Source organism: Capsicum annuum, chromosome 3 (genome assembly GCF_002878395.1).
Source record: "Capsicum annuum cultivar UCD-10X-F1 chromosome 3, UCD10Xv1.1, whole genome shotgun sequence".
NCBI classification, from domain to species: domain Eukaryota; kingdom Viridiplantae; phylum Streptophyta; class Magnoliopsida; order Solanales; family Solanaceae; genus Capsicum; species Capsicum annuum.
The window spans coordinates 6586802-6601357 of NC_061113.1; the positions used below are offsets into that span (position 1 = coordinate 6586802).

The 14556-nt window shown below is 33.2% G+C and overlaps 1 protein-coding gene across 1 annotated transcript; it reads left to right on the top strand.

The window, feature by feature from the left end:
* The first annotated feature begins 5825 nt into the window (after positions 1–5825).
* Positions 5826–13949, top strand: LOC107870634 (histone deacetylase 19). The gene is made up of 8 exons (XM_016717222.2): positions 5826–6122; positions 9585–10142; positions 10902–11342; positions 12087–12317; positions 12804–12871; positions 12990–13047; positions 13364–13432; positions 13530–13949. The coding sequence occupies exons 2-8, from the start codon at positions 9615–9617 to the stop codon at positions 13629–13631; spliced, it is 1497 nt and encodes a 498-aa protein (XP_016572708.1). The 5' UTR covers positions 5826–6122; positions 9585–9614; the 3' UTR covers positions 13632–13949.
* Positions 13950–14556: the final 607 nt, after the last annotated feature.

Below are 14556 nucleotides of genomic sequence, written 5' to 3' on the forward strand. Positions count from 1 at the left end.
CAACAATACTCATATTCACATGACTCAAAAAATTTATATTTCTCAAAAATTTACATTATTCAAAAATATTTTTCACGATACTTTGTTTCAATTTTTCATTGCTTGAAATAAAAAATAGTGAAACCCGAATTATTTTCTTTTCCAACGTTCGTTGAATGTATTATCAATTTCATATCCATAGAGGAAGACTTATCTATGTTACTTTTGCTAATTACTTTTGCTAATTGCATATTTTATTTTGTCATCGATGTAACTTGTTTCACAAGGTTGAATAAGCTTGTCATTTCGTTATATTTTTATTGCTTGTAGTATCTTGAGATTATCCTGACAAAATATTGAAAAATGTCTCATATATTTGCTAATTAATAGTTGCTTAAATTTAGTGATTGTAATATTTTAATATTCGATATTGATATTATTTGTTATACTTAAATTAGTTCTTACAAATTGTTGAGTTGATAGAGACACTGATATACTAGTTAACAATTAGTAGTATTTTCTAAAAAAAAAAAAATTTCACTCACCAATCAATCACTATACAATATTTTCTACTCACCAACCAAAACCATAAAATATTTTTCAGGCACCAACCAAACATGAGAAAATAAGTAAAAAATCAACTTATTTTTGAAAAAAAAGTATTTTTTATGAAAAATATTTTTCATGATACCAAACGCACCCATATAGGTTGGGTTTTTGGCCAACAATGGCTAGGAAAGTAAGACTCGTGTTACTCAAAGTGTGCGATTTAAAATTTTTGTCATACAAATTTTATTTTTTATTCTTTAGTATAAGTTCTAATATTTGTTTAAGATAGAATTTCAAATTAATTACTTTTGTCCATCAAATTTTACTTTTATTTGCAATTATAAGCTCTGATGTTTATTTAAGACAAATTTTGGAATTAATTGAATATGTTATTGTAAAGTATTCAGGTTAAAGAAAAAAGAAGATTTGATCGAGTATTTTGAGTTTATATATATGTTGGATTTTGGGAATTAGAATGACAAGGAATATACGACTAGTATGCTCAAAATTTCTGGTAGAATTTTTGTCCCTCAAATTTCACTTTTTATTTTCGATTATAAATTTTGATATTTGTTTTAAGACAAAATTTGGGATCAATTGACATGTTATTGTAAAGTATTCAGGTTGGAGAAGAAGAAAGAAGGAGATTTGATCGAGTATTTTAAGTTTATACATATGTTGGGTTTTTGTGCCTAGAATCGCGAAGAAAGTAGGACTAGTGCATTCAACGTTTTTGGTCTTGAATTTTTGTCCCTCAAATTTTACTTTTTATTTTTGAATTGAAGTTTTGATGCTTGTTTAAGATAGAATTTGGGATCAATTGAACATGCCATTGTAAAGTATTAAGCTTGAAAAAGAAAGAAGGAGATTTGATCGAGTATTTTGAGTTTATATATATGTTGAGTTTTTGGGCCTAGAATGACGAGGATCGTAGTACTATTGCGCTCAAAGTTTTTGATTTTGAATTTTGGTCGTTGATTTATATTAAGATAAGGAAAGTGGTACGAGAAAAACTCTAATATTTGTCTAAGGAAAAACTTGGGACCAATTGAACTGATTTACGATTTTAATATGTACTAAGAATCTGTCTCACAAGTAACACTTGCGTCTGATGGTAACGTATGTACGTTTTAACTTTTGTACATAAGGCAAAATTTCTGGTTAATTAAGTATGTTTATTGTTTTAGAATGTTTTGAATATTTGTATTATGGGTAAAGGTTAAATCTTATGTTTAGTGAACAACATACTCAAGTTCTAATTTTTGCAAATAAGTAAATCTTTTGATCAATTATACAAATTCACTATCTTATACAATCTTAAATTTCCTCAATTTGTAGGCAAAAGTTTGAACATTAGTTGGTAAAATTTATTTAGTGGTGCCAAAAATCAAGAGTACCCTTTAAATCCCGAATTTTTAATGGGTTCTAACACTTTTTTTCATAACTTTGTTTAATTACATGATATTCCGAATTTTGATATTTATGATACATATCCTTAGCCTTAATACTTATGCATTGTGATACATTTGTAATTTAGTGGTTAGTTAAATAAGGAAGTAACTAATTTTTAATTATTACGGGGAGTAAAATTAGGCGCAAATCATGGTATAAATACATCTAGTTTCAGATGTATCATAATGACACATTTGGTAAAAATTACTCAATACTCATTAGAAATTCAATCTCACACAAAAATAACTAGTTTACATATGTCAAACATATGTTAAATGTATCAAACATTTATAAATAAATCAAAAATATGAATCACTGTCACAAAGTATTTGTCATATGTATCACTAGTATTCCAACAACAAATGTATCACATTGGTAATGTATATATTTTTTATAACTGATTAACAACACCAATACATATTTTTTATATTATTATATTAGTGTTACAGATGTCGTTTCTCCCGAGATGAAATGTACCAATGATGCACGTATAAAATGTATCACGAAATTAAATAATATACCATATGTATCAATTGAAAAATATCTAAATTGAACGAGGATGGTAAAATAATTAAATGACCAAAAAACATATGCATCATCCTTAAAATTATAAAAAAGAGTATACAAGTTTTTGATATGTACCTATATATGTATTAAATACATTTATTTGATACATATGTATATGTCATGATACTTATGATTGATATGTATAATCCACCCCTCTCCTCCCCCGATCGTTCATCTGCATCATCACCGCCACCTTGGCTACCTCACCCCTCCATCATTCGTCCTCACCACCACCACCCCTTTGGTCGTTCTCGGGGGAAATCTAACAACTGATTGTTCAATATACTTATGATTGATACATATAATCCACCACCACCCTCTGAGTCGTTCGTCCGCACCATCACCACCACCTTGGCTACCCCACCCTCTGCGTTGTTCGTTCTTACCACCACCGCCACTTTGATCGTTCTCGTCGAAAATCTAACAACTGATTGTTCAATTTCTCCTTTTTTGTTAATGGGTATTGACTTAAATGTTGGAAAAAAAATCAAAATTGATAAAAGAAAAGTTGATAATTTTGTTTTTTTAAATAATGAAATTGGTGAAGAAGTCGCAATAGTGGAGATGGAAGTTGTATCAATTGATGATAATTTAAGAGAGATTTTAGGAAATAAAATTTTTGGAAAACAAAATGAATTGCATGCATCAATTGTGGAGTAAAAGTAGGATAAGGGATTTTATTTAGATGTATCAATAGTAAAATATTAAATTCTGATTTTTAAGTAATTATTTAAAATGTAAGGAATTTTGAATAATAAAATATCTTAGGTTTGTGATTTTGTACAATTTTTCCAAAAATTAAATATCAACTCTAACTCATTTTAAGGACATTTATGAACTTGACCCAAGTATAACTAGCATTGGATTAAGAAATGATTTGGTCTATATTCCTTGAAGCCTTTGCGCCTCTTCCTTGAGTCCAAAAAAGATTGAATGAGGTTTATAGCTTCACAAACAAGATGATTTTTATGTCCATTGAGTATAAGTTGTGAATATTATTTAGTTTTGTCTTTAACAATAATAATAAACTCAGTGTATGCAGTTTATATTCTTATAGACCCCCCGATTCAGGATAAATAACAATATAAAAAACATAAAAACAAAAAAATAAAATATGCTAACACACTAATAGATAATAAAAGAAACAAGATACCCACAGAGTAATACGATAAACTATCTATCTGAAATTACAAACATCACCAAAATACCATGAATAAGAAATTACAAGACGCTCGCATAACACTACGACTACCTTCACAACTACAAAGAAGCACTCATTCTAACCTAATTCGTGTCTTCCACATCTTTGTATCTAGGATCGTGTCCTCAATAAATTGTAATTGTTCCATGTCATATCTAATCACTCCATCTAATATTTCTTCCAACTACCTCTATGCCTCATAGATTAAAATTGTTCTCGTTTTGTAATCTAGGGAAATTAGGCCAAACCCATCAATAATCCTCTCAACTTGGCACCATCTTTCACTTTGACAGTTCAAGTGAACATTGTTCACTTTTGACACCTCAAGTAGCATATGAATGTGTTATTTTGGCACTTTTTGCTTACATGGCATAGTGAGTTAATTACACTCTCTAATAGGCACGTAAATGACGATTTAGTCAATTATTTTTTATTTTTTTCTCTTCTTCTTCTTCCTAAGTTTTTCAGCCATTATTTCTAACTTTTCAACCATTTTTTCACCTTTACATCAAGCTTAAATTGAAATATACTCTTCAATTCTCTCAATTACTTTAATCCCTTTCTCCCAACACTATTATTTCTTATTTTTTACATTAGAAAATCATCTTTTCATCATAAAAGAAAAAAATCATGCCAAGTTAATGCTAAAAAATAGAGTGAATTTTTTCCAATTATACATACTGAATTTTGTCACATTCTCTCAATAGTGAAATTATTTGAATTTTTGTATATTTTGTGTTGAAGGCTGATGATTCAATCAAACAAATCAAGAGTTTAGGGTCTGTAATTTTTTTTCAAGTTTATCAACAAAATTTGGTTGGCAAGAAAAATGGTTCCAAAAATTTTAGAATTCCAGAAAATCATTCAGATTTGCAAGTAATTAAATAACTCAAAATCAAGTCTTACAAATATTAGTGTTAATGATCGATATGATATACCAAACCTCGATTTTTTTAATATTCATATTTTATTTTTAGCTTTTCAAGCTTTTTATGATTTTTGAGTTTGAAAACAAACTCAAGAATGATGGTGATTAGAAGGATGTGTTGAAGAAACAATTTTGTTGGAAATGAGTGTTGTGGGAGTCTGCGAAAATGGAGAAATAATTATCGATAAAAAAGGAGATCATATGGTGGTTGACATTGAAGAAGAAAATAAAGGGTGGGGGAGTGGGCGGGAAAGGGGATGGATGGGTTGGAGAAGACGAATGAGGATTGGTGGTGGTGGGGGTGGGGGTGGGGGTGCAGGCTGGAGAAGATAATTGAGGGATGGAGGATCGGGCAGATGGTGAGGGGTGGGTGGGCCGGAGAAGATGGATGGAATTTGGGGGTGGGATTAAATTTTATAATTTTTGTATAATTATTTGAGTTAAAAAATTGTCAAGTGTCAATATTTGATTGCTATTTTTTTATTTTAATTAAAAATAGTTATTTAATAATTAATTTGAAGAGAAATAACAAATGTCATAATATTATTGGTCACTTTACATGTCATCGGCGTGTGTAATATATGCACACTACATATTTTTGTTGATTTAATAAAAAGTGTCAAAATAACACCCGAATATCTACTTGAAGTGTCAAAGTGAAAAATAGTGCTAAGTTGAGAAGACTCTCTATGGATTTGGCCGGGAAATTATGACAATTTAGGTAACGATATACATAACATAACTCAAATTCCATGTAGACATATCAAGTAAATTGATTTAGAGAGTCTTTATAAGTACATTCTAGATATTACGAGTACTGATTTGACTTGAAAATTTTTTTATTTTAATTTTATTTTTTTAATGCGCTAAAGAAACATATGCTTACCTAAAATAAACACAAAATCTATATGAAATCTAATTCCAATAAATTTTATATTAAAATGACTTGACCAAAAAATAAATAGAAAAAACTTCACATTATTTATATGTAGCTCCATTTATTAGACCTAAGATGTTGACAATTGATTGATATTTAAAACATATAGAAATTAATTTACTATATGAAATCTGAATGTAATAATCTCTATCACGTATCTTAGAGAAAAGTAAATACTAAAATAATTTGACATTAAGAAAAAGTATAAAAAATTTCCAAAATTTGTAGTAACTAACTTCAACTTTACAATCTTATTTAGAATTGAGTCATCATTAATTGATCCATAATCAAAAAAAAAAATAAAAAAATAACACTAACTTCCCCTAAATTTTTCATTTTTATGAAGACAATATTATAGTATATAGTTTCTTTATTGCATCACCAAGTCCCTTTCCCATTTCTTTGAAGACAAAATATTATACATCTAGCTCTGTCTTCTCTACTCAAAAAACATCCTTAAAAGATCTCTCTACAGTAGTGGCCGCACCTTGTGTTTTTTTCACTTACAGGTTAGCTCTTCCACCCCCTTACCTCCCCACCCCACCCATCCCACCCCCACCCCCACAACAATAACAGACCCCTTTATTAGCTCTAACTTTAAATTCTTGAATTAACAACTTAGTTAGAAAAAAATGGTAAAGTTGTTGCCTTTATTGTTTTTTCTTGTATAGATTTTTGGCTAATTGTGTGTTTGAGCTAAAATTTAGTCTTGATTAATTGGTTCTTGCATTTTGCTTATGTGGTTGTTTAGTTGAATATTGGTGTTTTTTTTTTTTACAAAAAAAATGGGGTTGGAAAATTTGATATTTAAAATACTGTTCATTTGTATGATTGGGTTTGTTGAATCTTAATTCTTGCTTATGGTTTTTTCTTGTATAGATTTTTGGGTAAATGGATTAGCTGAGTGCCCTTTTTGGCTAATTGTGTGTTTGAGCTAAAATTTAGTCTTGGTCATGATTAGTTGATTGGTTCTTGCATTTTGCTTATATGCTTGTCTAGTTGAATATTGGTACTTTTTTAAAAAAAAAATAAAAATTGGTTGGAAAATTTGATACTTAAAACCCTGTTCATTTGTATGATGGGGTTTGTTGAATCTTGCTTCTTGCTTATTGTTTTTTCTTGTGTAGTATTATCAGCTAAATGGATTAGCTGAGTACCCTTTTTGGCTAATTGTGTGTTTGAGCTAAAATTTAGTCTTGGTCATGATTGGTTAATTGGTTCTTGCATTTTGCTTATATGGTTGTCTAGTTGAATATTGGTCTTTTTTTAAAAAAAAATAAAAATTGGGTTGGAAAATTTGATATTTAAAATACTGTTCATGGGGTTTGTTGATTCTTGTTTGTTGCTATCTAAAGTTTTGAACTTTAAGGAGTCATTTGGTAAGCAGACTAAATTATATAGTCCCAAGTGGATGAGATAATGCGGGATATCTCAGGATTAAGACTGGGATAAGATTTATACTATAGCCCCCCCCCCCCCCCCCCCCAATACCCAACAACAACAACCCCTTTAATTGTCTGGCTCGAAATTCTTGAATTAATAACTAATTAGTAAAAAAGGGAAAAAGAATGGTAAAGTTGTTGTTTTTACTGTTTTTGTTGTACAGATTTTTGGATAAGTGGATTAGCTGAGTACCCTTTTGGCTATTTGGTGTTTGAGCTAAATTGTTGTGTTGGTCATGATTTCGTTAATTGATTCTTGCATTGTGCTTACATGGGTTGTCTAGTTGAGGAGATTTAAGTAAAAATAAATGGGGTATGAGTCTTTTTTAAAAAAAAAAAATGTTTTGAAAAATTTTGGATACTTAAAAATTTGTTGCTGGTGGAAGGTGGGTGGAAGGTGGCAGGTATCCCGTGGATATAGTCAAGGTGCGCGAAAGCTGGCCCGGATACCATCGTTATCAAAAAAAATACTATTCATTTGTTTGATGGGGTTTGTGAATCTTGCTGCTTGTTTGTTTCTATCTAAAGTTTTGAACTATAAGTACTCTAAGTTGTTGCTTTTACTTCTGATTTTCTTGTACAGATTTTTGGGTAAATTGATTAGCTGAGTACTCTTTTGGCTATTGGGTGTTGAGCTAAAGTTTGGTCTTGGTGATGATGAGTTAATTGGTTCTTGCATTTTGCTCATATGGTTTGTCTAGTTTAATCTTGTTTCATGTTTTACTACGACTTTGTTTACTGTCTTTTTGTCCTGAGCCGGGGGTCTATCGGAAACAACCTCTCTACTTCTTCGGAGTTAGTGGTATGAACTTCATACATTTTACCCTCCCCAAACCCCAATATGTGGGAATACACTGGATATGTTGTTGTTATTGTTGGGTTGTGTAGTTTAAGAAACTTAAATATTATTCATTTGTCTGATGGCGTTTGTTGAATCTTGCTACTTGGTTGTTTCTATCGAAAGTTTTGAACTTTTAAGTACTCTAAGATGCTAAAAAATGGATACTTTTTACTTTTTACTCTGGTGGATTGGGTGTCGGTGGGACTGGGGGTTCATGTTTGCATATTGTATGAGAAGCATATTATATGAGAAGCTACTATTTTTTTCTGTTGTTGTTGTTGTTGTTTTTGGGGCTAATTCTTCCAAAGTGAACCTAAGTTGGCAAGTCATAGTGGCTCTACACCTTTCTTAGTGTTTGTTTATGGTGATGTCTTCTGTTTGATGTCCATATCAAATTATGCCTTATTTTTAGGTAAATGGTTTAGCTGAATACTCTTTAGTGCACCGAGATGCCCTTTGGTTTAGCTGAATACACTTTTGTCTATTGGATGTTGGAGCTAAAATTTTATCTTGGCCGCGATTGTTTATTGGTTCTTGCATTTTGCTTATATGGGTTGTTTAGTTGAAGAGACTTAAATAAAGATAAGTGGGGTATGAGTACAACAACAACATATCCAGTGGAATGCCACAAGTGGGGTGTGGGGAGGGTAGAGTCTACGTAGACCTCTGGAGAGGCTGTTTCCTATGGATCCTCTGCTTGAATATAAGTGGGTTGTATTCGATATACTTCAAATACTGTTCATGTATGATGGTTTTTTGTCGAATCTTGCTCCTTGTTTGTTTCTATAGAAGTTCTGAACTTTAAATGAAGATGCGACAAAATTGATTCTTTTTACTTTTTATTTTGGTGGATAGTTGGGTGGTGGGTATCATGTTTGCATATTGTATAAGGAGTTACTATATTTTCCTAACCTCATGCATGATTCGTGAAGTAAAGTTGACTATGTTTTGGATTCTGGATAGATTTGCTCACATCTACTGTTGAGAGACTTATTTCTGCATTTTATATCTTTAGTTACGGCTTTTTTGTCTTCTTTTTTCTGTCTATGGAGAAGTGCTATTTTTTATTATTATTATAAAAGAGAAATACTTAAAACAATTTTTTTCTTTCATTATGGTTGATGTACTTAGTGTTATAGTGATTGAATTCAATCTTTAGTTTCTATAGGCCGGATGAATGCATTTTTTTAAAGGTGACATGTTCTGTACGATCACTTGAAGAAATCATCTTGGTTGCTGAAGATGACAAGATATTATCATAGCTCTTCCCGATTGTTGTTTTTGTTGTCTTATATTGACCCTTAGACTGTTACTTACATTTTCTCCACTTTTGAAGCTTATTTTTGACTATTTCCCTGATTAGTTTGGGATTGAGGCGAAGTGGTTTTCTTATTATTGTTATTTTTTGGGGCTAATTATTCCAAACAAAACCTAATTTGGCAGGTCGTATTGGCTTTACACACTTCTTAGTATTTGTTTATCGCCCTGTCTTCTGTTTCTGTTTTGGCGTCCACATCAAATTATGCCTTATTCATTGGTTCCTTTGAGAATGTATATTCTTTATTTAAAGAGAAAAGATCTAAATCTACTTATTTTCGTCTCCTTGAGTTAGCTGGTTGTCAATCTGTGTTGGGATTTATTTTGTATCACTGAATTGACCACCTGCCTTTGCTTTCCATCTGTTATAGGTTTAGCGTTACTAATTTATAGCTTGGGCGATGGATGTTGGAGGAAATTCCTTAGCATCTGGTGCAGATGGAAAGAAGAGAAAAGTGAGTTATTTCTATGATCCCGAAGTTGGGAATTACTATTATGGACAAGGCCACCCGATGAAGCCGCATAGAATGCGGATGACACATGCTCTTCTTGCTCACTATGGTCTATTACAACATATGCATGTTCTGAAGCCCAATCCTGCTAGAGACAAGGATCTCTGTAGGTTTCATGCCGATGATTATATTGCTTTCTTGAGAAGCGTAACCCCAGAAACACAGCAAGATCAGCTGAGGCAGCTGAAGAGGTTCAATGTTGGGGAGGACTGTCCAGTTTTTGATGGACTTTATTCCTTTTGCCAAACCTATGCTGGAGGTTCTGTTGGTGGGGCAGTTAAGTTAAACCATGGACACTGTGATATTGCCGTAAATTGGGCTGGTGGATTACATCATGCCAAGAAATGTGAAGCATCAGGTTTCTGCTATGTGAACGATATTGTACTTGCCATTTTGGAGCTACTCAAAGTCCATGAGGTTCGCTTCATTATATCTGTCCTACTTTTCTGAATGGAGGTTGATCGAGCGATTTAAATTCTCAGACAAAATTTGTCAGCGCACATTTTTCACATTTTCTCACTATTCACTTACATTTCGCACATTGTCATCTTGTCAACGAGCTATGTTATGATAATCAGCCATCCAACCATCCTATGGCCAGGCTAGAGATACATAAAATACGCAAATTCAGTCTAGACCCCTTGCTGATTTCTTTGGCTTATAAAGGACACGTTTACAAATCTTGTTAGACCAAAAATAAAAAATGTACAACTGATGACGGCTTCAATTTCTTGCCCATCTGGAAGTTCATCTCCCATGAATCTTCACATGGGTAGACAAAAACTTATTGATTGCAAGCAAGGTGTTTACCGTCCCTTAAATATTTGGTGTGATAGAAAGGGCAGAAAACAAATTTTTGTGCTTCTGTCAAGGGTAGGATAAATTTGTGGTAATGTTGATTGTGTGCAACCCCCTACCCCTTTCCGTCCTTACAAAATGAGGTAAATGACGTCAACTTCTCGTAACTTTCACTCTTCCTTCCGTTTCAGTTTAACTCACTATGACATGGGCGTAGTATCTTAAGAATTATCAACAAAACAACATGGTGTTAGCTTTACAATTATTAACAGAGTGTTAAAACACATTTATGCATCTAAACATTAACAATCTTATTAACATTCCTAAGTCGTACAAGTTCTTCATTGTTAATTTGCCTTGTTTATGTTACTGTTGCAGAGAGTGTTGTATGTGGATATTGATATCCATCATGGCGATGGTGTGGAAGAGGCCTTTTATACTACAGATAGGGTCATGACAGTTTCTTTTCATAAGTTTGGAGATTACTTTCCTGGTACCGGGGATATACGTGATATTGGATTTGGAGGTGGAAAATACTACTCTCTTAATGTTCCACTAGATGACGGAATTGATGATGAGAGCTATCAGTCCCTCTTTAAGCCAATAATGGGCAAAGTGATGGAAGTTTTTAAGCCTGGTGCTGTGGTCTTACAATGTGGTGCAGATTCCTTGTCTGGCGACAGATTAGGCTGCTTTAATCTCTCTATCAAAGGTCATGCAGAATGTGTCAAATACATGAGGTCTTTCAATGTGCCTCTATTGTTGCTTGGTGGAGGTGGCTACACAATACGTAATGTTGCTCGTTGCTGGTGTTATGAAGTAAGCAAGTTGTTTACACTATCAGTTTGCGCATACATCTAATGGGTGATGATTGCTTTAGGCTGACTTTTCTTCTTTCCGGTATCATTTGGATTGTGATATGTTTTTGGTGAAGTAACCTACCAAATAGAGAAAAAAAGGAAACAAAAAGAATTAACGTTTTTTGACTACATTGGTTTGACAACATACAGCCCCATCCCTGAATGTAGAACAGAAAGAAAGACCATCAGGGAGAGGATGATGATTAGAATCTCGAATTTAACTTGCCAAATTCCGTAGATGTATTAAGAATTAAAACAAGAACAACCAACTATACCTCAGTCCCAATTAAGTTGGATTTGGCTATATGAATCCCCACTTCTTCATTTAAGCTCACTTCATATCAGCATCATGCTAAATAAGATTTATAAAATTAAATGTTGATAAAAGATCCCATTTATTATGAATAGGGATGGTCATGGTTCGGTTTGATCAGTTTTTGGTTAAAAATAAAATCAACCCAAAGGCTCACATTGTTATGATGCTTTCATTTTATGCCGTGAACATGTTAGTATGCGAGTTCAGTAAAGTATGTCTATTAACATGAGTGAAGCTACTGAAAAAGGGATGTCGTGGAGGAGAATGTTGTATTCCCAAGAATCATGTTGGACCTTTTCTTTTAAAAATCGTAACAGCTGACTCTACTTTGTAATGCCTGTTGTGATTTTCTAATACTTGTGAATTGTTCTTCTTGTGTTTGAGCAGACAGGAGTTGCATTAGGAATAGAGCTTGAAGATAAGATGCCACAGCATGAATATTATGAATACTTTGGTCCAGATTATACCTTGCATGTTGCTCCAAGTAACATGGAGAACAAAAACTCACGTCAGATTTTAGAAGATATAAGATCAAAGCTGCTTGATAATCTTTCAAAACTTGAGCATGCACCAAGTGTACAGTTCCAGCAGCGACCACCGGATACTGAATTGCCCGAGGTTTCATTTCCCTAACATTGCTCTTAAAAACATTACCAGTTTCTACTAGGTGTTCGAGTTTCAGTAGCTAAGATTGGGTTATAATTTGGGAAAATTCATTGGTTCCGAACTGCTATTTGTTTCCATATTTGCCCCATGTATGATAGGCTTTCATATTTCTGCCTTTGGTAAGAATATTGTTGGGTTTTGCACCGCAGGGCTTTGGTTCGACGGTAAGGACTTAACACCTGATGTGTAGGCTAAGCACACATCCTTGTTCAAACCCTACCGACTACCGTTGACAAAGCCTTGTAATGAAGTTAACCATTAAAAAAAAGCCTTGTAATTAAGTTAGAAGGAGGTAGTGACCCTATACTCTCTAGGATTTTGAACATGTTAGCTAACTGGACTCAGACTAGAAGCAAACGGGAGATTTATCTGATATTTTTTAAAAAAAAAGTTGTTGGATTTTCTGTTGGAAGATGCTAATGTGTTTTTACAACGCAGGCTGATGAAGATCAAGAGGATGCAGATTCAAGATGGGATGCCGATTCTGACACAAATGACGAAGACCGGTACTTCACGTTTTCTATTTTTATTCATCTTGACAGAGATATATTTGTTCTTCAACCAGCATCCTGTTATCTTGCTTATTACGTAAAGGGTTATTCATGCCATGTTACTTTCATACAGTAAGCCCATTCCTAGCAGAGTGAGGAGGGACAATGTTGAACCTGAAGGAAAAAATACGGTATGCACCAGCCTTTACTTTGTATCTGTAACAAGGTTGATGTATGTGTCAATGATTCGATTTGGTGTCTGTTGTTTCTGTGCAGGCATTAGTTAGCCTTAGTAGTAGTTGTCGGTGAAGAAAGGTTTGTGGTAGATTGACAACGATTCTAACCACTGTTAATTGGTAGAAACTAGTTATAGTAATTAACTAGTATAACCATATGCTTCTATTGCATCCAGCAACTCTTCTCTCGTTCCTGCTTAACCCTTATCGTTCATTTTCTACTATTACCATATGAAACCGTAATAAAAGTTTGTTTCGTTCAAATTATCAGGACGATATGAAAACAGAAGATCACCTAAGACAAGTAGAGTCGACATTTGCAGAGTCGACAAGTTTGAAGGTTTCTAGAGCATTATATTTCGCATTTATAAACCGTAAAAAATGGTTGCAAAGCATTAGATCTAACAAGTTTTCACATTGAATGTTGTTTTAATCAGGGTTGCAATTCAGGTTCTGCATTGATTGATGGTGGACAGATTAAAATGGAACAAGGAAACTCTAACAAGACTTTTGATCAGCCAAATGATATGAATTCCTGATTGAACTTTTTATCTTAACTTTATTGTAATGTATGATGTTTAAATTATACATTTGAGTACACTTGTCATGCATAATATTTGCAGATATGACATGATCCATGACCCCCCACCCCTCAATGCACACGCGTGCGCAGGCCTAAATCGCGCTTTTTTCCATTGTAAGTTGCTAATATGTCAAGATTTTGCTGGGAATGAGGTACATGTAGGTTGTGGTTAATCATATATGTTGAATCAGATCAAATTTACTGGTTGTGATATGTGAAGTTTACATAGCAATTGAAATAATAAAGTCATTAATAAAAGGGAAAATTTTTCTTCTAAGTTTCGGTCGAGCATTCTCTTCTCAAAAGGGAAAATTTTTCTTCTAAGTTTCGGTCGAGCATTCTCTTCTCTTTGTCCAATTACGTCTTACCAAATAAGACTGATTTTTTACCAACTTGCGAAGGGTTTTGAAGCTGGATCAGGTACGAGGAATGAATCTATATTTATGTATGAAAGTTGCTGGCCGGTGGACGCTCGAAAGCAAAGAGTATCGTATCTTGCGCCATCCAAATAGGTTTTTAAAGCAAGCAGTACGGTGCAATGGAGAAGCCCATTTAGTATTGCCGTTGTTTGTAAATATTAATGTGTCCTCCTGTCTTCATGTTGTATTATTTTCATTGATTGTGATCAAACTGCGTTTCGAGTGTCTTTGTAGAAAAAGTATATCATTTTACTTAGTCTGCCTCTCCCATGACTTTCCGGATCAACCAATCCGGATCTGCTAAGGAGATCGGCAGTGTACACTTGCTCGATCCAATCCATCTTCCGTGGACTCTCCAATGAATGCGTTGTTCCACCAGCTCCGGAAAAACAGATGTTGTATTATTCCCATTGATTTTGACCAAAATGTATTTCGAGTGTCTTTGTAGAGAAGTATATCATT

Bases quoted from the DNA above. Each gene is read 5' to 3' on its own strand.
- LOC107870634 (XM_016717222.2), top strand. From the start codon at position 9,615: ATGGATGTTGGAGGAAATTCCTTAGCATCTGGTGCAGATGGAAAGAAG. The intron at 10,143-10,901 runs GTTCGCTTCATT...TTACTGTTGCAG, and splicing joins AGCTACTCAAAGTCCATGAG to AGAGTGTTGTATGTGGATAT. The intron at 11,343-12,086 runs GTAAGCAAGTTG...GTGTTTGAGCAG, and splicing joins CTCGTTGCTGGTGTTATGAA to ACAGGAGTTGCATTAGGAAT.